This window comes from Phyllosticta capitalensis, assembly GCF_038381095.1.
Source record: "Phyllosticta capitalensis strain CBS 128856 chromosome Unknown BKA78scaffold_7, whole genome shotgun sequence".
Classification (NCBI taxonomy): Eukaryota; Fungi; Ascomycota; class Dothideomycetes; order Botryosphaeriales; family Phyllostictaceae; genus Phyllosticta; species Phyllosticta capitalensis.
In genome coordinates this window covers 1,426,659-1,451,706 of record NW_027117445.1, presented here as the reverse complement: position 1 = coordinate 1,451,706, position 25,048 = coordinate 1,426,659, and the positions used below count along the sequence as shown (strand labels likewise).

Below are 25,048 nucleotides of genomic sequence, written 5' to 3'. Positions count from 1 at the left end.
GGTCCTGCTTCTCGACAGACCATGATGCATGACACCGGTCCGTCCTTGTCCGTGGTTCTCCTCCTCCTCCAACAAGGCCAAGCCCAGACCCTCGACTCGCTGTCAACATCCTAACCCGCCCGCGTCACTCGTCGTCCCTTTCCCTGCCCGTAGCTTGCCGACCGACATGAAGACCGACCCGTTCATCACCGTCAGTCAGTAGTCAGCAGCGAGCAATCATCCACCGCGCACCGCTCCATCCGTCCGCCATCGTCGACGCCCAAGGCAAACCAATTCCCTCGACTCCGCCGTCGATACGATTTGCATTTCACATCATCACTCGATTTGCGACCGCGTCTACGCCGTCTCATTGGCCCGCCGCCCATGTACTGCACTTAATCATACGGCGCACCTAACCCGCTACGGACGGCACGGCGCATGCAACCAGGAATTCAGCCACAGCAGTAGCTGCTGCGTCCAAAAAGATGGTTGCCGTGTGTGGCGAAGCCAGCTGAACAGCCACAGACGACTCGCCGGACTCGCCCGTGCGTGCAGTGGCCGCGGCCGGCCGCCTTCGCCCGCGCATCGATCTGCCTGTCGCCCGTCTGGTCTGCGTTATGATTGCGGTTCTGGCCACTCGCGCCAGGCTCCGCTTTTGCGGGAAGGCTATCGCGCGTCCGGCCGGCGTGACATGCCTCGATGGATGCTTGGAGACGGCAGCAATCTCGCAGAAAACCTCCACCGCCGCGTTTTTGCAACTGTTCCGCGGCCGTCGCCATTGAGAAGCCAATGCGCGTCCATGACCTCTCAATCGCATTCGTCCCAGCGTCTCCTAGTTCCTTGTGTTAGGCCGACTCTTCCTCAGCTGTGCGCGCGCACCATGTGGTCCATTTACCCTTTTCTCGCAGCGCCAGATTAGGTTTGCCGGCTCAAGAGAGCGCCAAAAAAGCTAAGATTTTGCCTGCGCCCAACCGCAGGGACGTTCCGCTAGGCCGTACACCTGACAAGCAGGCTTTGCTATTCAGCAGTGCAAGGGAGCCGGGAGCTACAGAGTTGACAGCTTACTCGCGCGCTCGCCGACGAGATGTCCCGAATACCGACGACGGGCCACCACAGCGCCTTTGTTGGTGGAAGCTATGGCTGTACATCATTGATTCCAACACGCCGGCAGTGCAACTCCGACGCGCTATTGTTGTAGGTGAGATTGCTGTTGGCTTGATGTAGCCAACTAGCGGACAGGTAAGTCGATGAGTACGAGGCCTGCGTGACCTGTAGTCTTTCAGTACTCTATTGATTGTAGTGAGGTTATTGTCCTCTAGCTATAGCCAATTAGCAGGTAGGTAAGTGAGCACGAAGTATTTTGCAAAAAGGTGGTCGTATCTTCAAGTTTTTGCAATCGACAAAAAGAGCCACAGAGCCACCAAATACCATTTTCTATTTTCTCATTACTGTGTCAAACGCTTCTTTCTGTTATTGAGAATTCTCGGTATCCTCTCAAGCACGCCAACTGGTTGGCCACTTGCGATGGCGATCCAAACCATCCTCGTCGACCGGCGGCAGTCTAGCTGTATACTGCTCCTTTCTGTCTTTGCTTCATTCAACACTAACAACCAAGTGCTTGCACCGACCCACCAATGCTCCGCATCCGCCCACTTCCTACTTCATCGTCCAGCCTCTTCTCCATGGCCACGACAACGACCAAGTCTCTTGACGACAGCACGATACTTTCTGCTATCCGCAACCTTGTCTACTGCACCTTACGATCTTTTCGCCCATGCTCTCGCAATAACCAAGTCCTTTTAACCCGTCACGAATGCTCCTGATCCGCCTAGTCCCACGTCGCGCTTTCTCTTGCAGTCTCTTGTCCAATGTTTAAGTAACGACCGAGTTTTCACTGGGCTCCAAATGCTCCCTATCCGCACACTTTTCCACTTCAGCTTCTTGTCCCTGCTATGCAGTATCGTCCAAGCCTAAAAAGAAGCTTACGCGACTCACAATGTTGGCAAACGAGTGCCGTTTTCTTTCTCTAATCCGAGAAAACCCCCCCCCCCCCCCCCCCCAAAATCATTCCTGAAACGTCTACAAGCGACGCTGCGGAGCGGCAGTGGTGGTCGTGCCCGTCGTCGTCGTCGTCGTCGTCAGGTGAGGATGAGGCCAAGCTGTACCAACCGCAAGACGGAGTTGGAGTACCACACCCTGCCGGGGGTATGTACCACACAAAGCTGGCTTTGTTCGCGCTCGCGCGCTGGCCCCTCTTCCCCTTCTTTGGCTTGGTGTCATCGCATCTCTTCTCTTGCACACTTACTTGGTCGCTCCCGACTGATGGAAGACTCGCACTTGCTTGCTTGCTTGCTTGCTCTTGTAATTCAAGAAGGCTTGCATGTCGAATCGATCCACCGGTGTAAATACTGGACGCGCGAGCAGGCAAGGCAGGGCAGGGTAGGGTAGGGGCAGGGCAGGAGTTTCGGCGGCACCATCGCACCATCGCATGTCCGCCGTGTGCAACAACAAAGGGCAAAAGGGGGTTGAGATTCCCCCCCCCGTCTGTTGTTTCGGCCTGGGCGGTAGGTCGGTAGTCGATGTCTTTGTCTTTAGCGGAAAAGGAAAGGGGGAGGCTGCGGGGATGGGCAAAGGTGGTGGTGGATTGATGGCGCTGTAGGTAGCTGCTGTGCAATTGGCCTACTTGTCTGTATTCAGCAATCCTGGAAAATCCGCTCGGTAGGGGCGGGGCGCTTTGACGGGCAGCGCATCGTGCATGCGATGCTTCTCACTGGGTGGAAGGGGTTAGTATGCAGATGGAGGGTCGATGCTGCTGCGAAAGAGTATAAAAGGGAACTTTTTGGGGGGGTTTGGTAAATGAGAGGTGTAAGAGTTGTGTGCGGTGGTTTGATAGCGCTTTTGATAGCGCTTTTGTGAAGCATCAGTGTGACAGGAGGGTTTGCTACTACTGTTGGTGTCTATCAGCTGTCTTTTGCTGTAATGCTAGCGTGGCGGCTTTGGGCTTTGTGTCCGTCTTCTTCTTATACTCCTCCTCGTTTCTCGCTCTTCCATCTACTACCACACAACCCCATCCCACTAATCGACCAATCCACCAAGCCATCCATCTATCCATCCATCAACAGGCGCAGCGGCACCAAGCACACCCACCCAGCCAACCCCCATCCATCAAATCGACCTAGTCAAGCCCCAACGAACACGCCCGCGAAGCTAGCTGCTCCCTGCCCCCGTCCCACCGTCCCACCCCACCCCACCGCATCCAGACAATGTCGACGCAGAGCAAGACGCAGAAGACGCCTCGCCGCCAACTCTCCCAACGTGCCGAGTACAACCAAGAACCACACGAAGAGCAGGAATGCGGCAGACACGTCGGCAAAACAAGAAAGTGTGGACAGACAGTAGCGACAACAAGAGAGAGCAATAATGGTGGTGATGCTGATATGAGAGAGAGAGAGAGAGAGAGAGTGATGGTGATGGTGATGCGCGGGCGGCGCTTGGCTACTTGATGGCTTTGACGACGAAAGGAAGAAAGGGAACGGAGCAGAGCAACGCGCGTCGTATAGGGGGATCGATGCCACGATTAACCAGACCAGTTCCGACGTCGGAAAGGTTGTTGTCTGACGGGGGCGGTGTAACAAGAGAGAGGCTCCTCGTCTGGCGCAGAAAGCCTGGGTAGCCCCATCGCGCCTACTTACCACCCGGGAAAGAGAAGGAGAAGCGCAATGGAAAGGAGACGGGAAAATCGGGATGCTTGCTCATTCATCAACCCAACTAAGGTAGCTACCTCCCTGGGCGATGGCGGAAGAACTGACTGACGGCCCAAGGCCAGAGTGGCAGTAGAGCAAAGGAAAGGTACTTACTCCGTCACGAGTGTGGCGGGCGGCCTTTGGGGAGAGAAGAAGCGCGCTCACTCGCTCACTCACTCACTCGGCGTAGACGTCGTTACGTATGTCTTGTCACAAGTAATTGTTTCGGACTTGTCGCCCGACTGTCCTGTCGGTCCACATATCGCGCTCTCCACTCCGCCGTACCTAGGCGAAGGAGGAGGGAGGGAGGGAGGGAGCCCGAGCAATGTGTGCAGAAGGGGAGTTGAGTGGGGGTGGGGTGGTGGTCACGGTCGAGTCGGACGTCGACGAGGCGGACGATGAGGATGGATGGGAGAGAGGGAGAGGGAGAGGAGTGGATGATTGGAGGAGGACGACGACGACGACGACGACGACGAAGCAGAAGAAGAGAGAGAGAGCAAAAGAATCGGACGAGGAACAACCAAGGCCCCACCTAACATTCAAGGCACACCTTCCGACCAACAACCCAAGCAGTCGCCGACGTGAACTTACTGGTCCGTCCCCAACGCCGACATTATCCAGGGCCTCCCCCCAGCTGGCCCTTGACGACATGTGCTGAAAAGGAACTCCCAAGACCACATCAAGCGCAAGATAGATGCAACCGATTCTCTTTTCTTTTCGTCTTGTTTGATGTACACACACACACCCACCTAGACAGCAGCATGCTCTGATCCCCCTACTGCGCCTCGGGAACAGAGATGGCACCACCCCTCGTCCATCTCTACAATCGTTCCCATCCATGGCATTACCGCCACCACCCACTTCCCTTCCCCCCGACCCTCCCTAACTCCACCTTAACCCTCCAAACAAAGCAATGAACTCAACTAGATACGACTCAACATCCAAACACCTCAAACGCAAGAGACGACAGACAGGAAAAAAAGACAGGAATATATTTCAGGGGTTGATGTTACGTATATACAACGAGAAAACAAATGGTATCCACGCAAAACCAAAGACAAGGGGAATGAAGCCAAGAAAGTGGTATCCGCGTATAGCAAAAACCTGTACAAGAAGAAGTGAATGAATTGGGGGGGTATGATGCGAAGCGAAAACAAACATGGCGATAAACAGTTTGCAGCGGGCGACTCTTGTGTGCCACCACCGACTTGCATCCAGATAGAGGCGGATGTAGCGCGTCTGCTCTCGCGACAAGGGAGGGCGAAAGGGGGGCAATGGAAAGGAGACGTTCGGCGTCTGATGCAATGTGCATCTGGCGCGGTCTGTCAAGCCAGACAGCCCGGGGACAAACATGCGGCGACTCCAGAGATGGTGGTGGTGGTGTCTCGTCGAGCTCGTCTTGCAGCAAGCCTGCTGTCCTGCTGCTCCCTGCCTGGAGGCAATGCCGCCTTCTTCTTCTTGTTCTTTTCGTCCAGCAGGCCCCCTCTTTTGATCTCGGATGCCCTGTCCCACGTTCCACGTTTCCCCACACCCAAAAGAATCCAATGACGTACCCATCCCAAACGGTATCCAATCCCATGACGAAAAGTGCTTTTGTATGACGTGACCTATCAACATCAGTATCTTACCCTTAAACCCCGACCTTTTCCCATTTCCAAACCAACCCATTACTCGCCTCTCCTCATCACGACCACCGCGTCGTCGCACAGCTCGCACTCTCGAACCCCGTACTCCACTTGACACTGCCCATAATGACAATGAGGACTCCCAGCCCAGTCAGGACGCTCGCGCCGGCGTAGGTATACGCATGCTTGGTGCGGAGGCCGCGAATCTCGGCGACCCACGTGCTGACCGTCGTCAAACAGCCGCAGAAGCCGTCCATGACGCCCTCGAGCACCTGGCAGCCGACGCGGCCGCCGCCGACCAGCGCGCCCCCGCCGATGCGCACGTGCTGCAGGTCGAACGCCATGCCCAGCACCGCGGTGCCGAACACGTTGACCGCGAACGTGCCGAGCGGGAACGAGGGCACGCACGGGTTGAGCCGCGCCGAGAGCCACCAGCGAAGCAGCGCGCCGAGCGGTGCGAAGACGCAGGCAAAGAGCGCCTGGCCGCGCCAGCTTTCCGATGCCCATGATGACGAGGTCGCGGCCGGTCCGCCGGGCCGGTCGGGAGGCACGGCGGCCATGATGATGGCGGCGAGCCAGCAGAGAAAGGAGAGGGGAACGAAAAGGGGGTCGATGATGCGGCGAGAGATGCGAAATGGGAGGGTGGGCGTGAAGGGGTGCGTAAAGATTGCCAAATGGCCGCCGACAGTGTAAGCCGACGTGCAGAGCGCAAGGGTGATGATTATTACGGCGATGATGGCGAGGAACGAGTAGCCGCCATTGCGATGCAGCGTCTGCGAATAGGATGGGCGCGGCGAGCCTGTGGGATAGGGGTGGTTGAACGGGGCTGGCATATCATTCGACAGAGCCAGAAAGACGTCGCGCACAAACGAGGAGAAGCTGGTAAAGGAACCGCAAAAGCCCGTCGCCAGGCCAATGTACAGCGGTATCGTCTTCTTCACCTTGGAGTGCTGCGCAGCCAATTCGGCAGATGCCCCAGGCTCATCTTTGGCATTGCGCGGCAGAGGCGCACCGTTCCCCCATTCCTCGCGAAAGAGCTGACGGTCTTCGGCAAGAAAACCCATGACAAACGTGCCTCCCACGTTTGCCCACAGCTCGCTGAAGACGACGGGGGCGCCGGGGTAAAAGGTCAGCCATTGCAGGCCGAGGCGCGCCAAGGTGCCGAGAATGGAAAAGAAGACGAGGTAGGAAATGGTGTAGAGGTGGGTAGCGAGGGCAGAAACGGGAGGCGGCCGCGGGCCCGAGGGCGGCGGCATGGCGTTGAGGGCGTGCATGCTCGAGTTTGCAGAGTACTCAAAAGGAATCTCCTTTGTGCCGTGCAAGCTGGTCATGCGCGAGAGGCGCGAGGCTCTGGATTTTGTGTCGCGGCTCCGGGGTACGACGGGCGGGAGGGCGCTGAGCTCCTCGTCGTCCTGAGAGGCGGTAAGTCTTTGTCGTTCTGGCGGTAGGGCCGCTTCATGATCCAAAGAGCGATCCCTCCTTCTGGATCGTCGGTCCGGACTTACGACTGGCGCGGGCGCGGCGCTCTCGTCCAGGTCCAGGTAGCTCAGCGGCAACGAGCACGAGTCGTCCATCTTGGGAGTGGGCGTTGTTCCCAGCGAACGGGCAATGTGGATGCCGCTGGCCTGGCCTGAGAAGAGGCGAAAGGATTGATGTGTGGTGGAGCTCCCGGCGCTGGCATGCTTGCTGCGCTCATCGTCGGTTGGCGAGTCGGTCGCAAAGTAGGACGAGTCTGCGTGCGACAGGTGAGATTGACGATGTGGCGTTGGCGTCAGCGAGGCGCGCGCCGAGTGGAAGCTGCTGGCGTCGGCATCGCTGCGGGCGTCGCGCGAGAAGGACGAGGTGTTGAAGCGCGACGAGTCTCGTGCTGAGAAGCGATGCGGATGGCCGTCGGCCATGACGTGGTATGATCAGCGACGTGTTAGTAGCGGCGGTGGTGACAGTAGCGGCGTTGGCGCAGGGCTGGGCATGAGGTGGTTAAAGAGGTGGTCGTCTGCGGTACCTGGGGGTAAATGGGAAACATGGTGCAGCGGCAGGCGGCTGTCTCTCTGGGACTCTCTCGTTCAATAATTTGCACATCTGACGCTGCTGCCGGGGCCATGCTTGATCGTCACCAGGGTCTCCCGCCGCCGGCCAGAACCCATCCCAAGGGCTGCTCCCGCAACGCCGTCGCCCAGTCTTATCTCGATGCGGCGTGAGGACAAGCAGAATAAAGCCTACACCAGACCTCGTTGCTCTTCTCAATTCTCCATCATCACCATCTTCAACTCTTCTCCAACTTCCTCCATCATCCGTCGCCCCAATTGAACTCGTCACCCACCGCCATCATGGCCGCCCTTCCCCACAATGCCCACGTCTCAGCGCATCCCTGCCTGCGGGCCAAGCTCTCGCAATTGCGCTCCAGCAGCACCAACGCCCGCGACACCAAGGCCTTGATCCACGAAATCGCCACCATAGTCGGTGTCGAGGCCTTGGCCAAGGTGCTCGACGAAAAAGAAGCCGGCACCGTACGTTTCATCCGTTTCCATCACCTCCGCGCCGCAACCTCCCTCAGCCCCACTACCCCACCACGCACCTACCCACCACGAACCATCCATCATCTATCAAGAGGGAAAAAAGCAACCATCTAACAACACCACAGGACACATCGCCCCTCTCCTACCCCTTCCCCGTCTCCACCATCACCCCCTCGCACATCTCCCTCGTCCCCATCCTGCGCTCCGGCCTCTCCATGACCGACGCGCTGCTCTCCCTCCTGCCCGACCCCGTCCCCGTCCACCACCTGGGCCTGTACCGCGAGAAAACCACGCTGCAGCCCGTCGAGTACTACAACAACCTGCCCTACCACGGGCCCTCGGCCGCCCACCCGGACACCAAGGGCCCCGCGGATCTCGCCATCGTCGTCGATCCCGTCATCGCCACGGGCGCCACGGCCTGTGCCGCCGTCGACACGCTGCGGGACTGGGGCGTCAAGCGCGTGCTTGTGTTGGCCGTGTTGGGGAGCGAGGAGGGCGTTGCCAGGGTCGCCGAGAGCTGGCCCGAGGGCGTGCAGTTGTGGGTGGGTGGTGTGGACAAGGAGACGGACGGGAAGGGCATGATCAAGCCCGGTCTGGGCGATGTGGGCGACAGGTTGTTTTTGACGCTGGGGAAATGAGGGATTGAGAGGGGAAAAGGAGGGCATCAGGGGGGAATATCAATTTGTAGAGCAGAGGGAGAGAGCATTTGCATTTTGGTGTATCCATCTATTATTCCAGGTCAATACTAGCATCATAACCATCACCATCATTCTACTTCTCCTTTCAACCTCCCGTGACACATCCTCCTCTACCGCGTCCTTCAAAACCTCTCACCCCCAAAACATCATTCCCAATCCATCCTCCGCCCTCAACTCCCGTTTCCCCATCTGCCTGCCCACCCACGAACCCCATCCATGTGCCGAAACCCGGCAGCCGACCACCGCATCCCTGCCACCTCGCCCATCCGTCCCGTCCGCCTTCTCAGCCGCAACACCCGAGCGAGGGATTTTCTTCTCCCAGCCAGTCATCATCGATAGGGTCAAGAAAGCGTATCCGAGTCGTGACGCGAGCTGCCGACGCAACATTATTTCAAAAGACGAGAGCCGGCCTGACTGCTTTATATAGGCCCGGCTGAGGCAAAAACGCCCGTGTAAGGATGGTCTGTGGGGCACCTGATACGTTTGCTTTTGGCGTAGAGGAGGTCCGCGCAAAAGGTTTGCCTTTACCGCGCGGCCGTAGGCGGGTTAAGCGTATCTAGTTTCCCCCCAGCCTTTTTTTCCCTATAGGCTTTGATCGGATCTTTTGTCGGGTGGGCTGGCTTGGCCCCGCCGTATACGGTGTCCGACTCGACTTCGTTGGTTGGCCGGCAGTTCGCAGATCGCTTCGAGTAGACTTAAGCTTTTTCTTCTCCAGCTCTCCTAGTGGGTAGGTTTTGTGGGCGCGTGGTCTGTGTGTCTTGAGGGGTGTGTCAGTGATTGCTAAGAAAAGAGGCGGTAGGGCGGATCAGCAGCTGGCTGGGCGAGATGCCGTGCTATGATTAGTATGCTCAGAGTACGTCGCCTGCATCGCATGCAGACACGAGGGGTTGTCGACTTTTGTCTTCATCATGTTGACGGCCAAGAAGCAGTCAAGACATTTTGGTTAAGACGGCATTCACGGAGCACTCGTGTACATCTGGTGTCGGGAGAGGTGCGAGCAAGCGTCCGACTCTCACTGAATGCATACACGGAGCAGTCATCTGCATGGTAAGTAAGCTCATAGGTACTGGTCTCTGTCCTTGTTAGCAATGCTTGCACCCATAGAGTACCCTCCACTCACCTGGCGGCAGTCAGCCCAGGAGCATCCATCAACACGCCACAAAGACACCCAAAATGCCATCAAGTCCAACTTCAAGAACAAGAAAAGAAAAGCCTTCATAATCTACTCAAAGGGAAAGGTAGTTATCAGACCCTTCCGATGCAGTAAACCCGTGATTCTTCCAGCTCGGTAGTCGTGTCGAAGCTGGGACTGGGTGAGTTCGAAAAGTCGTATCCATCATACAAACCATGCAATGCATCCTTCCAGTCTCCAATGCCAACCCTTCAATCATTCCATGTGTGAGTGAACCAGAAGCGTCAATCCCCCCACTCAGGAAAACTCTTGATCCAACACCCACTCCGGGCGCACTCCTCCCTTCCACTGGTCCAGGGGGACACTTCCAGGCAATTCGGTACCGTCCGACAGCACGATACGGGGGAAATGGTGGTCGGCCCAACGATACCAGAGATGGGGACCCGGGGACGCGCCGTGGTTGATGGGATCGACGAATTCGGACGGGTTGATCTGGGGCGTAACCTGTGCATTTGGCGATTGGGCGTTAGCGCGAGCGCGAGCACGACGTTGACAAAATTCAAGAACGGCTGTTGTGACTGCTGAAGGAGTAGTGTAGCGAGAAGAAAAGTTGCCAGGGGCTGAAAGTTGAATGTGTTGAGCTGCTGGCGTTGTTGATCTGCTTCTGGTCATGTTGCGAAGCAGTTTGCGGGGAGAAAGAGACAGAAAAGAAAAGGAGCGCGACAAGATGGTGCATTCGGCTGTGATGCTGGCAGTGCTGCTGTTGGCGGCTGACGAGTAAAAAGCAGATGGTGATGTCAGAATTGAAAAGTCCTTACTAACCCGCTGAAGGAATCCTCTCCTGGGCTGGGCTGGGGTGCGCGCGGTGGTCGGCACAGTGTTGTTGTGGGCGGCGTCGTCGGAATCGGCTTGTGAGGGATGGGAATACTCTTCCTCGATTTCCTTTTCTTCCACGATGCACTGGAGTTCAACGCGCTTGGCTAGCTCCTCGTTGACGAGCACAACGGCTCCGCTGTGCCATCCGGCAGCTGCAACTGTAAGAGCAAAGTGAGAGCCAAGGCCGTCTTCGTTGACGTGTGCGAATTCGGGATGCTTGTCCCAATCCCTGCCTTGCTGTTCAATCCATTCGCTGACCTCTCCCATCGCACGTCCGTAAGGGTCAGCGGTCAACCGAATCCGGGGCTGGGCCTCCAATGGGTCGTAGCCTCCAGACATGAGGTAAGTGATCCATTTGCGCTTCACCTCGTCGAACCAGACTTGGCGGCCGGTTGTGTACACGTGCTGGACAAGAAGGACGTCAGTGCGTTGGCGGTCGTAATACTGACCACGGAGGCGCTTCTCTGCCTCTCCCTCGCCTCCAAGACCAAGCGAGCCGCAGGCTTGAGATTCTCGGCCAAAAGAAAGAATGGATCCGTCCTTTTTGAGCGCGTGGTAGTGGTGGTCGCCAAAAGCAACTGAGATGACACCAGTCTTCTGAAGGGCAGGAATGCGCTTGAGGCCGTCGATGTCGGCGTTGTTGGGTCCGCGTTCGAAGCAGGAGTTGAGATAGTCTTGGGTGCCAGTGATGACCTCGCCACCGTGTGTGAAAGCCGCAAATGATCGGAACGAGCCCTGAATGTCGACTTTCTGCTTCTTGTCGGGCACAGTGCTGAGAGCAGCGAGCTCAACGACGCCGGCACAAGTTCCGCCGTTGCCCTCGTCATCCCACTCAAATCTGGCGGCGAAGAACTTGCCAATGTCGGTGACGAAGATGACAAAATGCTCAAGGACAATGTGGTTGACGACCTCGCCGACGTTCAATCCAAGCTCTGCGGTGGCTTCGTCTGGCTCGCGGTAGGTGTTTCGAAAAGGGCGAGTGTAGGTAGTCTTGGGCACTTGGATAGACTCTGCAATTTCGACCGTGTCGGCTGTCCTGTCGTTGATTGCGTTGGAGTTGCGGCCGTGCGGCTTCCAGAGGATGATACCACTGCCGTTGATGTATGCCGAGCTCGCGTTCCATCCAGCGACAACCTTGCGGACGATGCCGCGCTCATCGTGGTTGCGAGACGCGCTCCTGGTGGTGGTCAAGTCGACGTGGAGGAAGGTGATGCGTCGGCAAGGCTCCTTTATCGAGTACCAGGACCAAATCCTGCCGCTGTCGGACAAGGCGAGAATGTGAGCACGGCCGGCGGAGAATTGACGGATGGTGACGACGTCGTCGTGGCGCTCGGTGGGCTTGGGGTACCCAGGAGGATACGCAAGCGGCTGCAGGTTGTTGCCCCCGACGAACTCGTTGCCAATGGTGCCGGCAGTGTGGAGGGCCCCACGTGACGTGAGGAGGGTTGTCGACCACCCACCGCATTGCATATCCGCGATGGTGCCCAGCTCCTTGGAGCCCACCATCTCGGACGGATATGCGCGGTGGGGGATGGGCTGGCGGCGAGGAGGACGGGGACCATGCCTCAGAATTGGGCCTCTGAGGCGGGGGAATCGGCGCGGAGGATCCTCGTTGTCCTCCACCTCGTCCTGGCCGAGCGCTCCGTGGTCGTTGTTGCCCCACGTAAAAACGTGGGTTTGCGTCAACAGACGCCGATAGAGGCTCGACCAGAGCCGGCCGTTCAGCTCCACCGCCGGCTGGTTGGGCAACCGGAAGGCACGGCGGGTGGCTTGACTCCAGTAAACTGGGTCAAGCCGGAAGCTCTCCTGGTAGAACCCCCGGCAGGTTCTCGCCAGGGCGAGGAACGACCGGGCGTCGAGATGTTGGACAACGAGGAGAACGATGTCCTTTGACCTTTCGGTCAGCGGCGTGCCGGGCTCCTAGAGCGTTAGTGCTGTTGACTGAGGCCTCTGGAGAGTCCGCGTTGAGTAGTTCTCAGAGGCTCACTTACGGCGCCAGATGACTCTTCCTGAGCCATCGGAGAACGAAATGCTCCCAAGGAGCAGCAGCGGCGAGGTGATGGTGGTGGTGCGGGCGGTGAGTGAGGTTCTGCCGGATGACGTCAGGGCGGTGAGCAGGAGATGGCCGGGCTGCTGGTGTTGAGGTTTTTCGCGGGGGGCAGTAGTAAATAGCAAGTGCTGCCTGGTAAGGCAGGGGCAGGTAGCACTAGGCCCCATTAGGAACCATGGGATGACATGGCAGACTGAGAAACCCACGTGTCTTTCACAAAAACGCGAATTCACAATTCTAATTAATATCTATTCCCTTTATCATGAGCACAAGTGCGTATCACTAAATCAGTCTGTTCCGGTGTTGGCACAAGTGTCCTTGCAAAGCAAAGCCGGGTGTCCAGGGTCTGCCCAATGCTTCAAATTCCCACACGTGCACAGCTCTGGCCCCCAAACCCCGTTGCCAGACGCGTCCGTCCTGGGCATGACGACAGACCAGGCATCTCCTTCTTTGACGTCGGTTGACCATCCACCCAAAGAGCCACCAGGGCAGCCGTCATTCGGGCCCATTTCATGCATGTATCCACTGAGCTTCGTCATGGCGGGGTAGATCATGAGGCTGCAGTGCCAGGCGCCGTCAGGGCATTCTTGTGAGCCGGCTTCGGCCACAGAGTCCGTCACGGTTTCGGCGACGGACACGCTGAAGCCACCTGCTCCAGCTACAACGCTGCCGAGTGATATTCCAAGTTCGCCGCCATATTCCCAGGTCGTGCCGACTTCGTGGGCCTCTTGGACTTGAATGGCTGGATGGTGTTAGCATGGTGTAGGATAAGGCCAAGGACAAGGAAATAAAAGCTTACTTCCTCCACCAGGGACGCTGACACCAACTTGCCAAGGCTCTCCTTGGACATCCTCAGTTTTTTCGACAACGGGGCAAAAGTGTGGTTCGTGAGGAATATAGGTCTGGGGACGCGCGAACACCGGCGCAACAACAGCCGTAAACATGACGAAGAGGACCTTCATTTTGAGCTTGCGATGGATTGCGATTGGAAATAAAAGATTTCGATGGATTTTCGGTGTGCTTTCGTCGAGCTGGCGTGGCAGTTTCGAGACTCGTCCGAAGGCGAAGAGAAATATGTGGTATCGAATCGAAGAAATGTTGCGGCGAACTTGGGGACCTATTTATCTGTCTTGAGGTAGTATACGCTCGTTTCCGCTGGAAGATTCCCAGCGCACACGAGACTGTGGTCTGGTTGCCTGCAGCTACCCGCCAAGAGCTGCTCGGTGAGAAAATAGATTCAGAGGATGCTTGGGAATGTTGTGCAATGATGGAATAGAGCCAAAGGACGACGTAGCTGAAGTGGGTGTGCCGTTTGGGCGGCGCTGTGGCTATGGGCATTACCATTTCTGTCAAAATCTGGTTGGTGTAACTGTTCGTTGGGGCCGCTTGTTCAGTGAGAAAACAGATTCAGACTTGCAACAGTCGCACAAGAATGAAGGCAGGAGTAGAAAAAGACGTAGTTTAGACAAGGCTGCGGCTATGGTACTGGGAGATCTCGTAAACTTCCTCACTAGTGTAACTGCTCAGTGGGGGCTACGGGGCCAAAAGCACATATTCGGCAATGAAAGCAACGCCTGGTGACATAGTTAGCCCGCTGAACTCATGGAATGCGGCTTTGCCAAGGCATGAAGGATGAGTTTGGAGACAGATGACCTGTAGCTAAGCATCACGTACCTTGAAGCCTATGCTCTACAACTTGCTGATACCAAGCTGCTGTTCAACGACTTCCGAGACAGCCTCCTTCCAGGGCCTCCATTTCATGCCGAAGACCCTTTCAGCCTTGGAAGAATCCACCGGGATCTTAAATTGCGGCTCGGGCGATGTTCCCAACTGGACTGAAGGATACTTCTCTTTGACGAATGCCTTTGCCTCGTCCCAGTCCATCTCTCCTCCACTGGCGAGGAACCTCTCACCACTTAGAATGTCAGGTCTCAAGGCTTTGATCTGAAGTTCGGCCACATCCCTTACGTGAACAAAGGTTCCCCCCGAGGTCCTTTGCTCTGGGCCTGTCAACGAGAGCCAGAGCGCGGCATTCGTGCCGGATATCTGGTCAGGGGAGCTTTGCAAAAGGTTGCGGCCGTATATGTAAACGGGATGGATGCTGACCATGCTGAAGCGTGGGTTCCTCTTGGCCATGAAATTCTCTGCAGCCTGGCGGGCAAGAACCTTGGAGGCGCGGTACGCTGTCTGGGAATCCGGAAAGTCTTGATCGGCATCGAAATGGATTTCATCCTCGAGGTCCTCTGCGACAGTATTAGCCAAGGGAAGGCAGGAAAGATTTCGGCAGACGTACCAACGACGGCTCCACCTTTGACAAAAATGCTTTCGTGGATGAGATCAACAACAGAGCTGGTAATGACCACCCTTTTGATGCTGGGGACTTTGGAGGCAGCCTCGAGGATCGTCGTGGTACCCAAGACTGCAGGCTCAATCAACGCCTTCTTGTAGTCATTTGCCTTGGTTTGGGTTAGCTAGAGTCTCGCCAACAGAGCATGAACTTGCCTGCCCGGGCAAGGGAGAAGCGACGTGGAAGATGTAGTCGACGCCGTCGAGGACTCCATCATATGCATCTGGCTGGGTGATGTCCCGAACAATGACGAATTCAGCTGCTTTGGAGCTAAATTGTTTCTTCAGTTGGTCGATCTGGGCCTCTCTGCGAACGCTGCCACGGACGCGGTAGCCGGCTTCGAGAGCAGCGTTGACGACGTGAGCGCCAACAAAGCCAGCGGCTCCAGTGATCTTTCACTGCCTGTCAGTTTCTCAACCTGCGCAACTCAGCTGGTAGCTCACAAAGACAAGGTTTCCGGCCATGTTGAATCTTCTAAATTCAGTAGTGGATATTCGATTGAATGATGCTGTAGAAACACGAATACTCCCTCTCTTTATACATGCTGGCTACAGTGCGAATTACTCAACTCCATCAGAGCTGCCTGTCAATTGTGGATTTCAAACCAAACAGCGGCCACCCGGAAGGTGGTGATGCCGAATATTGACTTTATCTTTGTGGGGCAGTGACTTGTATCCCGACCCCGAAAGGGGTGGTCGCCGACCAAGAAAGGGATGGTGGTGTTGGCATCCAAGCCAGATCAGTAATCTTGGCAACGTCCCTGTGAGAGTACAGGACGAAAGGCATCCATTTTGACCACGCTGTCCATATCGAATGCGAGGGGATTAGTGAACGCGCTCCCAGAAGCCATCACCAAGTCAATGGTGGCGCTGACGGCAGATACAGGAAGCGCACGACGGCTAAAGGAAGAAACCGGACCAAATCCTCTAGACGTCACGGGTGAGCGAGGCTCAGAAGAAACTGGAATAATCGGAGAGGTAACGGCGGGCCCAAACAGGATTGAAGCAAAAGTTGTGGCGGTAGGCGGCTGCGGCTAGTCTTTGGCGGCGCGGCTTGCGAGGCGGTAGAAGAGGATATGGCTAGGCGTGGGAGCGGTGTAGAAGGCTAGACAAGTCCCTGACCAACGCTTGCACGCGCTTGGCTCCGAAGCTTGCTCAATGGCTCGAGCCGTGTGTCTGAGGCAGATGTCAGACATCGTGAGGCGGCTTGAGGGGACTTACCAGGTTCCGGGTCTGCCGGCCCTGCGAGATCGACGCGCCTCTCCTCTCGCCTCTCAGCCCAAGCATTCTCTCCCAAGCCTCCAGTCCACCCGCATTCTCCCCATCCGCAAATGGCCTCCCACAACACCATTGTCCTGACCTGCCTGCACCGGCCATGCCTCTGCCTCTGAGTCTCGTCCGACGTCCTCAAAGATGCCGTGGCGCGAGTCCATGTTTGGCGACGTGACCTCGACTTCGACTCCGTCGGCCTCGATCGCCCCAGCCGTGAGTCCCTCCAGCAACCTCAACTCCACCACCGAGCGCATCTTTACTGACCGCGACTACAGCTGTGCACTCCCTTCGCTCTGCCCTCCGACGGTGTCATTATCCTAGGTCCCTCGTCCACAATCTCCCTGACCGCCGATGCCCTCTTCACGCCCGCCTGCACGGCCGTGCCGACCGACGTGCGCGAGAATACCGATGTCATCGACATGCAAGACCCATTCTACGCCTCTGTGACTCCTCAAGTCTATGCGACAGGCGCCGCGACCGTCATTGCTTGGATGCTCGTTATCATGCTCCTCATCACCCCACGGACCTTCTTCCTCGGCGGCCCCGGAGGGCGATCCGGCCTGATGGGCAGACGCGGAATGATTAGTGGCGCCTCTGGCGGCGCATCCCTCATTGGAGTTGGCTCCCGACCGTGGCTGCAAAAGGTCGCCGCCTTGACGGTGGCCATTTCCATGACCATTGCGACTGCCGACACCTTTCGCGTTGCGGAACAGCAATACCGGAATGGCTACATGGATGCTACCGCAATACGTCAAGAGGTTGTCGGTGGTCTAGAGATCAAGATATCGCGGCTCATATCCGACATTTTTCTCCTGCTGGCACAGGTCCAGACGTTGATTCGACTGTTTCCTCGACATAAAGAAAAGGTTATCATAAAATGGGTCGGATTTGCGCTCATTATCCTAGACATGACTTTCAGCTCCCTGAACAACTTCATGGGCGGAGATGTGGGCCGCCCTCGCCAATTCAAGGATGCGATTCCTGCGCTGAGCTACCTCTTCGAACTGGCTCTGAGCATGCTCTACGCTGCCTGGGTTCTCTACTATTCATTGACCAAACGACGCTACGCCTACTACCATTGGATGATGTACAACATCACGCTGGTTGCGCTGCTTTCCATCGTGGCTGTCATGACACCGGTTGTCTTTTTCGCGACGGACATTTCAGACTACAGCGTTGCCGGATGGGGGGATTATTTTAGATGGGTGGGTGCCGCTGCCGCAAGCGTCATTGTTTGGGAATGGGTAGAACGCATTGAGGCTCTGGAGCGCGAAGACAAGAAAGACGGAATTCTTGGCCGTGAGATTTTCGACGGCGACGAGATGCTTGACATTTCTCCGTCAGAAGAGGTGGCCTGGCCTGGATTGCGCCGAACTTTCCACGACAGAGACGGAGATGGAAAAGGAGGACCAGGCGGCAGGGCTACGGGCAATCGCGGTCTCAACATTGGAAGCCTTTCGAATCGAGCAAGCCGCATACGGTATTCGCAAATCATAGACGGCAATCACGTTCCGCTTGGACGAATCCATTCGAAGCGACAAACTCCCTCGGAGGCCCCAATAGTAGCCCCATCAAATCCTCAGGCGCCGCCACCAATTGCGACGCCAATCAGCAGAGCAGATACTACAAGCGCCGACAGCACTGTCTATGCCGTGCGTTATCACACTGCTACGGACGAGCGACGGCCGTATGCTCCTTCACAAGCCACATTTGACGACGAAATCCAAGTGGATTCGGATCGCCACATACAGAGGTCAACAACACCAGGGCCTGAAGACCACCACCCTCCGCCAGCCAACCATTACGACATTGAGGACCAAGCTCCGCCACAACACACAGTCACCATGTTTGGTCGTCTGAGCCCATTATGGAAGTCAGTACTCAACCCGTTCAAGAGACGGAGGACTACGCCGCCTCCGGAGCTGGTCAGGGCAAGAGTCATTCAGCCTGCATCAAAAGAAGATTCCTCGGATCAGATACCCTCTCACAACTACTCTCGCTGGGACTTCAAGGGTCGGCTAGGAGCATTTGTGGCCGAGCAAAGCGAGAAGCTTTTCGAGACTGTTGGAAGCCAGCATGGCGAATCACAGTTGCCTGTCACGGTTGTCCCAGCCCAGCCTCGCGGTGGGAGAACTTGGTCTCCAGACGCTCTGACAGCGCTGAAAAAGGCTTCCACTGGCACTGCAACTGTCTCTCACCACACATCCATCGACAACATGCTGCAGAATCAGAGTCAACCGGGCGAACGGGACGATGCGTCGACACGGCGGTCGAGTCCGGCTCCCACGCCCGGCGTCATTGTCATTCCTGCGCCTCCTCGATCCCAATCTCGATTACGACCACAAACTTCCTCGCCGGTTCTGACTGCACATGGCCCCTTTGATACCCCAAGCAATTCAAACATGTCCGCAGCTGCAGCAACTCCAGGCCCATCTAGCGGCGGCCGACACACCGGCAGCGAGGCCAATTCTTCCGAAGCAGAAGACTGAGGAGCGCAATGCGTGTCTGAACGAATCACGAATAGAAACGAGATGCTACGACATGGACGAGGGCGGTTCAATCATGATCCTCGTACCACAACACGTTAGCGGAGTATTTGGAGTCCCTATTGTTTTGATGCGAGCGTTCCGGCTTGCTTTGAGGAGCAAGATATGGCGCAAGTATTGGTTTGGGCATTTGTTTTTTTGTAAGTAATGATACCCTTGGATTGATTCTGCAAATAGGGGCGAGCATGTAAACGGGACCGCGCGATTCCGTAGTTGGTCGTAGTTCCTTGGAAGAGCGCGACGCCTCAAAGCCGTAGTTGAATCAAAAAAGTTAGCCTAAACGAGAGTGGTAGCTTTCGTGCAGTGTGGCAGGAATGCAATTGACACCTTGACCACGTGGAATCTTACAACGTTTGTGGTGAGGAGAAAGTTGGAGTAGCATCATGACGCAGAGCATAAGTTTCGTCCAGGTTCAGGGTACCAAGGTAAAGGTACCAAATGTGATGGCGAGACAGGATGTAGACTCGTCGCGTGCCTAGTTGTCGACGTGTGCAAGTAGCGTTGTAGTTGAGCAAAGCTTTATCAACGAGACGCCTAATGATCAAGCACTGGAGACCTAAGAGCCTGGTCTTGGTGTAGCATTGGCATGGAGAGCGAGTCAGCGTCAGTGGACGTTGGGCGCGAGCTTGGAAAACAACTGGCCCGAGCTTCCTGGCGGCCGGCGATTGCGTAGGACCCTCAAGCCGGTCAACTGCTGCGCCGCGCCGTTCCACGAGCACACGACCCTTCCGAGTACATTTGTTTTGGTTCCTCGAGAAGTGAAATCATCAAGCCATCAGCTCCCTTATCGACACGGGAATATCGACTCGTCACGTTCGAAATCGTCGTCTCGTTGCCATCCACTCCGTCCTGACCGCCATGTCGCTGTTCGGCACGTCACCGGACGAACTCCCAGCAGCGAAACAGTCGGCGCTGTTTGACGAGGAATCAGCGCGTCAAGACAAAAAGGGCTCGAGTCTCTTCGCCGACGACCTGGATGAATCGGATTCTCCTTGGGCTCTACCCACTCCCAAGAAAGCTGCCCGAAGCAACCTCGTCAAGACCTTGTTGTCCAACAACGAGGTGCCCGCGAGATATGCCGACATTTACGACGCGCTGCTCGAGGACGAAGACTCTGAAGGCGCCGTCAGCCTTGATGGCGTCAAGAAATTGCTGAGCGAAAGTGGGCTTGGCCCCCAGGCGCAAGGCAAGATTCTCGAGATTGTGGTCCCCAGTGGACAGGAGCCGGCCGAGGGAGTGGGACGCGGGGAGTTCAATGTGCTGCTGGCTCTCATAGGGCTGGCGCAAGAGGGCGAAGACGTCACTCTTGACGGAGTCGACGAGCGCAGGAAGAGTAAGTCCTTACAATCTCGCTTCTGAGACAGCGCAGTCTCACAGTGCACCCAACTTTTCCTAGACCTCCCGGTGCCGCGCCTCAGCATCCGCAAACCAACAAAAGCTCAAGAAACGACCATGGATGCCGCTCCCCCGCAGCTTCCCCCGACGCCGCCTACGCCAGCTGCAAAAGCTCCGCCAGTGACCCCTCCCAGTCGCACCAGCGGCATGCGCAAGACCTCCTTTGGATTAGATGCCGACCCTTGGAACAGTCCAGAGATGCACAAAACCCACGACCATGCCCACATCACGCCTCCGCGTCCCAACGGCGGCGCCAAGTCGTATCCTGTCAGGACAACCAGCGCCTTTACAACTACCTCGGCCGTCGATCAAGACGAACCGACCAGCAACGGCCACCACACCAAGCACCAGGGGTCCAACGGGAATACTGGCAACGCATGGGGTGGATTTGGAGGAGTTCCTGAAGGTTTTGGCAGTGAAGGCCTAGGTCAGGGCTTCGGCGCCCCTGCGCGAGACGGCCAAGGGGATGACGACCCCACGGGCCTGGGGAGGTCTCTTGGAGGAGGCCCGGTGCTGAACCATGGAGCAGACGACATAATCACAATCTCCACCATACCGGAGAAGGAGGGAATATTTCTGTTTCAGCACCGCAACTACCAGGTCTGCAGCGCGAAGAGGGACAGTAAAGTCGTCAGGAGATACAGTGACTTTGTTTGGCTTTTGGATTGTTTGCACAAGAGATACCCCTTTCGTCAGTTGCCTTTGCTTCCGCCAAAGAGGCCTGCTAGTAAGTACAATCATGGAAGTTGTGACAAAGATTCTGACCCGGTACAGTAAACGGAAACTACATCGGCGCCGACGCCCAATTCGTTGAGAGGCGGAGGAGAGGCCTGAGTCGTTTTGCCAATGCGCTTGTCCGCCATCCTGTGCTGAGCCAGGAACAGCTCGTGATAATGTTCCTAACAGTTCCCACGGTAGAAGTCGGACGCATTAGATTCTCTCGACGCACTTGTACTGACTTTGCAACAGGAACTGGCGGTCTGGAGAAAGCAGGCAACCATATCTGTTCAGGAGGAGTTTGTTGGTCGAGCTCTAGCGCCTGAACTCGAGGAGTCCCTTCCCCCGCAACTCCAGGACATGTTCGACACGGTCAGACAAGGCGTGCGCCGATCGGCGGAGATGTACATCAACCTCTGCCAGCTCATGGAGCGTCTATGCAAGCGCAACGAGGGCGTAGCCGCCGACTACAAGCGCTTCGGCCTTGCGCTGCAGTCGATCACTGAGGCCTCGAACGACACTTATGCATACGACACCAACGAGGTCCCTTTGCTGAACGAGGGCCTCAACTCTGCGGCCAAGCATCTCCATGCCTCTCAAAGTCTTTTGGAAGATGAGGCGAGAGCATGGGACGAAGGCGTGCTCGAGGACCTCAAGAGGCAGAGGGATTGTTTGGTCAGCATGCGTGACCTCTTTGACCGCCGAGACCGACTTGATCGCGACAACATTCCGCAATTGGAGCGCCGGATCAAGCTGAACGAAGCAAAGCTGACGGGGATCCGCAACAAGCCCGAGAATCTGATCAAGCCCGGCGAGATAGAAAAAGTAGAGGAGGCAATTGTCAAGGTAAGTGCCGACAGGCTCTTCAGGTCATTTAGTACTAATGGGCCTGCAGGACAAGCAATCCATCGTCAACCAACACGCGCGCGGGGTCTTCATCAAGGAATGCCTCCGTGACGAAATCACATTCTTCCAGACCTCCATGTTCCATGTCAGCCGTCTGCACCAGGACTGGAGTCAGGAGCGCGTCAAGTATAGCGAGCTCCAAGCCGACAACTGGCGCGCTCTCAGCGAGGAGGTCGAAAGTATGCCCCTGGGCGACTGAGGAGAGCATGTCGAAGCTGTGTTGGTTGATGTACGATTTATTGTGGATACCACGAAGCGAAAGTTCTTTGCGTGTTTGACCCATGAGGAGGCCCGGCTGCCTACAAGACAGCCCCCTTCTCCATTCACTACCAGCTCCTTACTGTACCCTAGCGCCGACATTTCCAATTTCGTTTTGTTGCTGTATCTTATGTGTCTTTTTGATTCTCCACGCGCGCACGCTTTCACGAGCTGATGCTTTTACGCGACCATCGGTTGATTGGAGGAGGAAATTGCATCTGGTGGTATGGTCTGGAATGGCATTATGAGATGGTTGTTGTTCGGGGTAATGCCTCCTTTATTTCCCTTGGTCATGATTGCTTTGTTTGTGCTTTGTAATGAGGAATGGACTACGCACCAGATGGAATGGACAGTCGTTTCCTGCAGAGCAAAGGATCCAGCATGTAGTGATGTGGTGCATGAACGAATGGTCGGCTGTGGGGCGAGCTCGGAGCCGATATCTTATCAAAAATGCAGTCGACCAACGGAACCTGCGTCACCGCCCGCGAGGGGCAACTGTCACCACCACAACTGCCGCTATCCCGGTTGCCTTTATGTGCTGAGCGTTTCTTCGTCCCTCTCTTCAGACTACCGCTAGTGCCCTTCTCAGTCCTTTCCGCAACATCGCTACGCCCAGCATGCCTCCCGCATACACGGCCGCGCAAAAGGCTGCCATCCAGCAGGTCGTCAACTTTACAAACAGTGATCGGACGACGGCCGCTCGAGTACGCCTGTCCCCCGGCGGATGCCCTCAAGTCGAGCGTGTTGCTGACTGCCCCAGATTCTGAGGAACCACAACTGGAATGCCGAACAAGCCATCAACGGGTACGTACCTTTTGCTTCGTAATAGCCCACACGAGCACATCTTTCGAGCACACTGTTGGAGGCGCTGGACGAGGTGAATAGAACGTGGATGGATTGGATTCGCGAGTGGCGGGCGGTACACAAGGCTCTTGGTGCTCGCACTCCCCACAATTACAACGGTCCTGCAGGCGCGGCGGTTGCCACCTATTCGGGCGCACTTTTCATTTCAAGGAAACCGCAGCGTCGGGGTGTCGTTGGTCGCGTCGAGTCGCTCCTACCTCACACGCGCCCATCGTCATCGTCAAGGCGCGAGCAGGCAGACGCAGCAACAACAACACCACCACGCCGCCTGTACTTTCTGTTCCTCTCCTAAACATCACCTCGACTCACTGCCTTTGCCTACCTCACCTTCTCCCATCTTCTCTCTGCACAAAAACAAATCCCACCACCCCACCACATACACCACCATGTCTCGTCCACGCCGCAAGGCCACCAACTCGCTGGCGACGAGCGGTACTAAGAAGATGCGCACCAGTTACTTCAACCAAGGCGGCAGCACGGCCAGCAAGGCGCTCGAGACGAACCTGAACCGAATATTCGACACGTACGTCGACAACCCGGCCGAGAAGGAGACGATTGGCGTCGATGGCACCATGCAGTACCTCGAGGCGCTGGGCGTGCCGCTGGACGACATTGCCGCCCTGGTGGTCATGGAGCTGGTCCAGAGCCCGACAATGGGCGAGATAACGCGCAAGGGCTTCGTCGACGGCTGGTCAGCTCGCCAGTAAGTGAGGTTGGACGCGATTCTGGTTGCAGCTACTGACGCAACAGCAGAGCCGACACGCTCGACAAGCAAAAGACGGCCATCGCCCAACTGCGCGGCGCCCTCACCGACCCTTCCTCACGCGTCATCCTCAAGCGGGTCTACAAGCACACGTTCGTCATCGCGCGACCACAAGGCCAAAAGGCGATTCCGCTCGAGCAGGCCATCGAGTACTGGCGGCTGCTGTTCTCGGCCAATGGGCTGCACTGGCACACGGCGACGACGCCCTGGCTCGACTGGTGGATCGAGTTCCTGGAGAGCAAGTGGCGGCGCACCGTCAACAAGGACATGTGGGAGCAGCTGTTCAACTTTGCCGAGAAGAGCCTCCAGGACGAGACCTTGGGCTTTTGGAGCGAGGACGCGGCGTGGCCGGGCGTCATTGACGAGTTTGTCGAGTGGGTCAAGACGGACAAGGGCAGGGGCGCCAAGGCAGATGGCGATGAGGACATGGACGAGTATTGAGGGGACCGATGGATGACGGGGAAAGAGTGTTTTTCGGGCATGCGTCATACGTCAGAGAGAGCTCAAGCGGACTCGACCAGCAGGAGAGATGCTATACCCAGGCGAGGGGCTTGACATGCGAGTCGTTCAGGAAGCGCCATGCAGAGGGAGATGGTTAGAAGAGTTGCTGCTTCCACAAGGTGTACCGAGCAGGCATGAAGGAGGGCAGTGGCATCATGAAGAGGAAAAGTCGGCTAGCAGGTCAGAGGGCATGACGAGGTTTAGAAGTATGCAGCGGTTGCTCCTCGAGGACGAGAGATTGATTTCAAGACTCCAAACTTTCAAGAAGCACTGCTCTGGCTGCTGTAGACGTCGAATTATATCAATCTTTAGTATTCAATCCAGGACCGCAGGATGCTACAGGTGCAGCTAAGAGGTAGGCGGTGTAGATACCAAGTGACTGACTCGCCCTGCGGCGCCAGCAGACGGGTGGCATGTCTTGGGCAGTGTTGCAGACTGATTGCAGGGACTAGGCAACTAGGCGGCGGGAGGGGACCTGACGATGTGCCTACGGTACGATTGCAGCGCGTTGGCCGTTTTTCGTTTCTTTGTCGTTTGGGGGGTTTGTTGGCGTGGTCTGATGGTGAGAGAGGAGGGCTGCTTCCTTAGTGGGTCATGTCAACCAGTACATGGTGGTGGTGTAGGAATTGTCAAGCAACTGTTAAACTGATAGCCATGGACCCGCATCCCACGCTCACGAGGGGACCACAGGATCGCCAAACCGTCTTCCGCAAGAGGAACGCATGTCGCTGCTGAGAGAATAAGGTAGTGGAGGGTCAGGTGCATTGGCTGCATGCACTCCACAGTCGACACAGTCGAGATACAGGCGAGCGGTATGGGTAGCACAATGGCGTAGGAATACTACCTACAGTACCATGTCAT

General features: G+C 56.6%; 8 protein-coding genes across 8 annotated transcripts; 4 read left to right on the top strand and 4 right to left on the bottom strand.

Annotated features, from left to right (window-relative positions):
- Positions 1–5,406: 5,406 nt before the first annotated feature.
- Positions 5,407–6,603, bottom strand: BKA78DRAFT_253149 (CrcB-like protein; the record flags this gene model as incomplete). The annotated part of the gene is made up of 1 exon (XM_066884795.1): positions 5,407–6,603. One exon carries the CDS (start codon positions 6,601–6,603, stop codon positions 5,407–5,409), a length of 1,197 nt encoding a protein of 398 aa, XP_066742776.1.
- Positions 6,604–7,422: 819 nt separating this feature from the next.
- Positions 7,423–8,567, top strand: BKA78DRAFT_319086 (uracil phosphoribosyltransferase-domain-containing protein). Its single transcript, XM_066888834.1, has 2 exons — positions 7,423–7,854; positions 7,989–8,567. The coding sequence occupies exons 1-2, from the start codon at positions 7,675–7,677 to the stop codon at positions 8,499–8,501; spliced, it is 693 nt and encodes a 230-aa protein (XP_066742775.1). The 5' UTR covers positions 7,423–7,674; the 3' UTR covers positions 8,502–8,567.
- A 1,423-nt stretch (positions 8,568–9,990) lies between these two features.
- On the bottom strand, positions 9,991–12,486 carry BKA78DRAFT_253209 (regulator of chromosome condensation 1/beta-lactamase-inhibitor protein II; the record flags this gene model as incomplete). Its single annotated transcript, XM_066884802.1, has 3 exons — positions 9,991–10,185; positions 10,666–12,105; positions 12,193–12,486. Coding segments are annotated over 3 exons (1,929 nt in total), but the record flags the coding sequence as incomplete, so codon positions are not given.
- A 420-nt stretch (positions 12,487–12,906) lies between these two features.
- Positions 12,907–13,581, bottom strand: BKA78DRAFT_297244 (uncharacterized protein; the record flags this gene model as incomplete). Its single annotated transcript, XM_066886739.1, has 2 exons — positions 12,907–13,361; positions 13,419–13,581. The coding sequence occupies 2 exons, from the start codon at positions 13,579–13,581 to the stop codon at positions 12,907–12,909; spliced, it is 618 nt and encodes a 205-aa protein (XP_066742773.1).
- A 727-nt stretch (positions 13,582–14,308) lies between these two features.
- BKA78DRAFT_354424 (uncharacterized protein) lies at positions 14,309–15,430 on the bottom strand (the record flags this gene model as incomplete). Its single annotated transcript, XM_066891730.1, has 4 exons — positions 14,309–14,862; positions 14,913–15,075; positions 15,146–15,358; positions 15,410–15,430. 4 exons carry the CDS (start codon positions 15,428–15,430, stop codon positions 14,309–14,311), a joined length of 951 nt encoding a protein of 316 aa, XP_066742772.1.
- A 948-nt stretch (positions 15,431–16,378) lies between these two features.
- BKA78DRAFT_354423 (PalH/RIM21-domain-containing protein) lies at positions 16,379–18,726 on the top strand (the record flags this gene model as incomplete). The annotated part of the gene is made up of 2 exons (XM_066891729.1): positions 16,379–16,450; positions 16,513–18,726. 2 exons carry the CDS (start codon positions 16,379–16,381, stop codon positions 18,724–18,726), a joined length of 2,286 nt encoding a protein of 761 aa, XP_066742771.1.
- Positions 18,727–19,641: 915 nt separating this feature from the next.
- BKA78DRAFT_332399 (sorting nexin mvp1) lies at positions 19,642–22,000 on the top strand (the record flags this gene model as incomplete). Its single annotated transcript, XM_066889976.1, has 5 exons — positions 19,642–20,116; positions 20,180–20,905; positions 20,953–21,092; positions 21,148–21,741; positions 21,791–22,000. 5 exons carry the CDS (start codon positions 19,642–19,644, stop codon positions 21,998–22,000), a joined length of 2,145 nt encoding a protein of 714 aa, XP_066742770.1.
- Positions 22,001–22,338: 338 nt separating this feature from the next.
- Positions 22,339–24,324, top strand: BKA78DRAFT_166718 (Cullin binding-domain-containing protein). The gene is made up of 4 exons (XM_066883182.1): positions 22,339–22,763; positions 22,820–22,863; positions 23,378–23,626; positions 23,677–24,324. Exons 1-4 carry the CDS (start codon positions 22,677–22,679, stop codon positions 24,125–24,127), a joined length of 831 nt encoding a protein of 276 aa, XP_066742769.1. The 5' UTR covers positions 22,339–22,676; the 3' UTR covers positions 24,128–24,324.
- Positions 24,325–25,048: the final 724 nt, after the last annotated feature.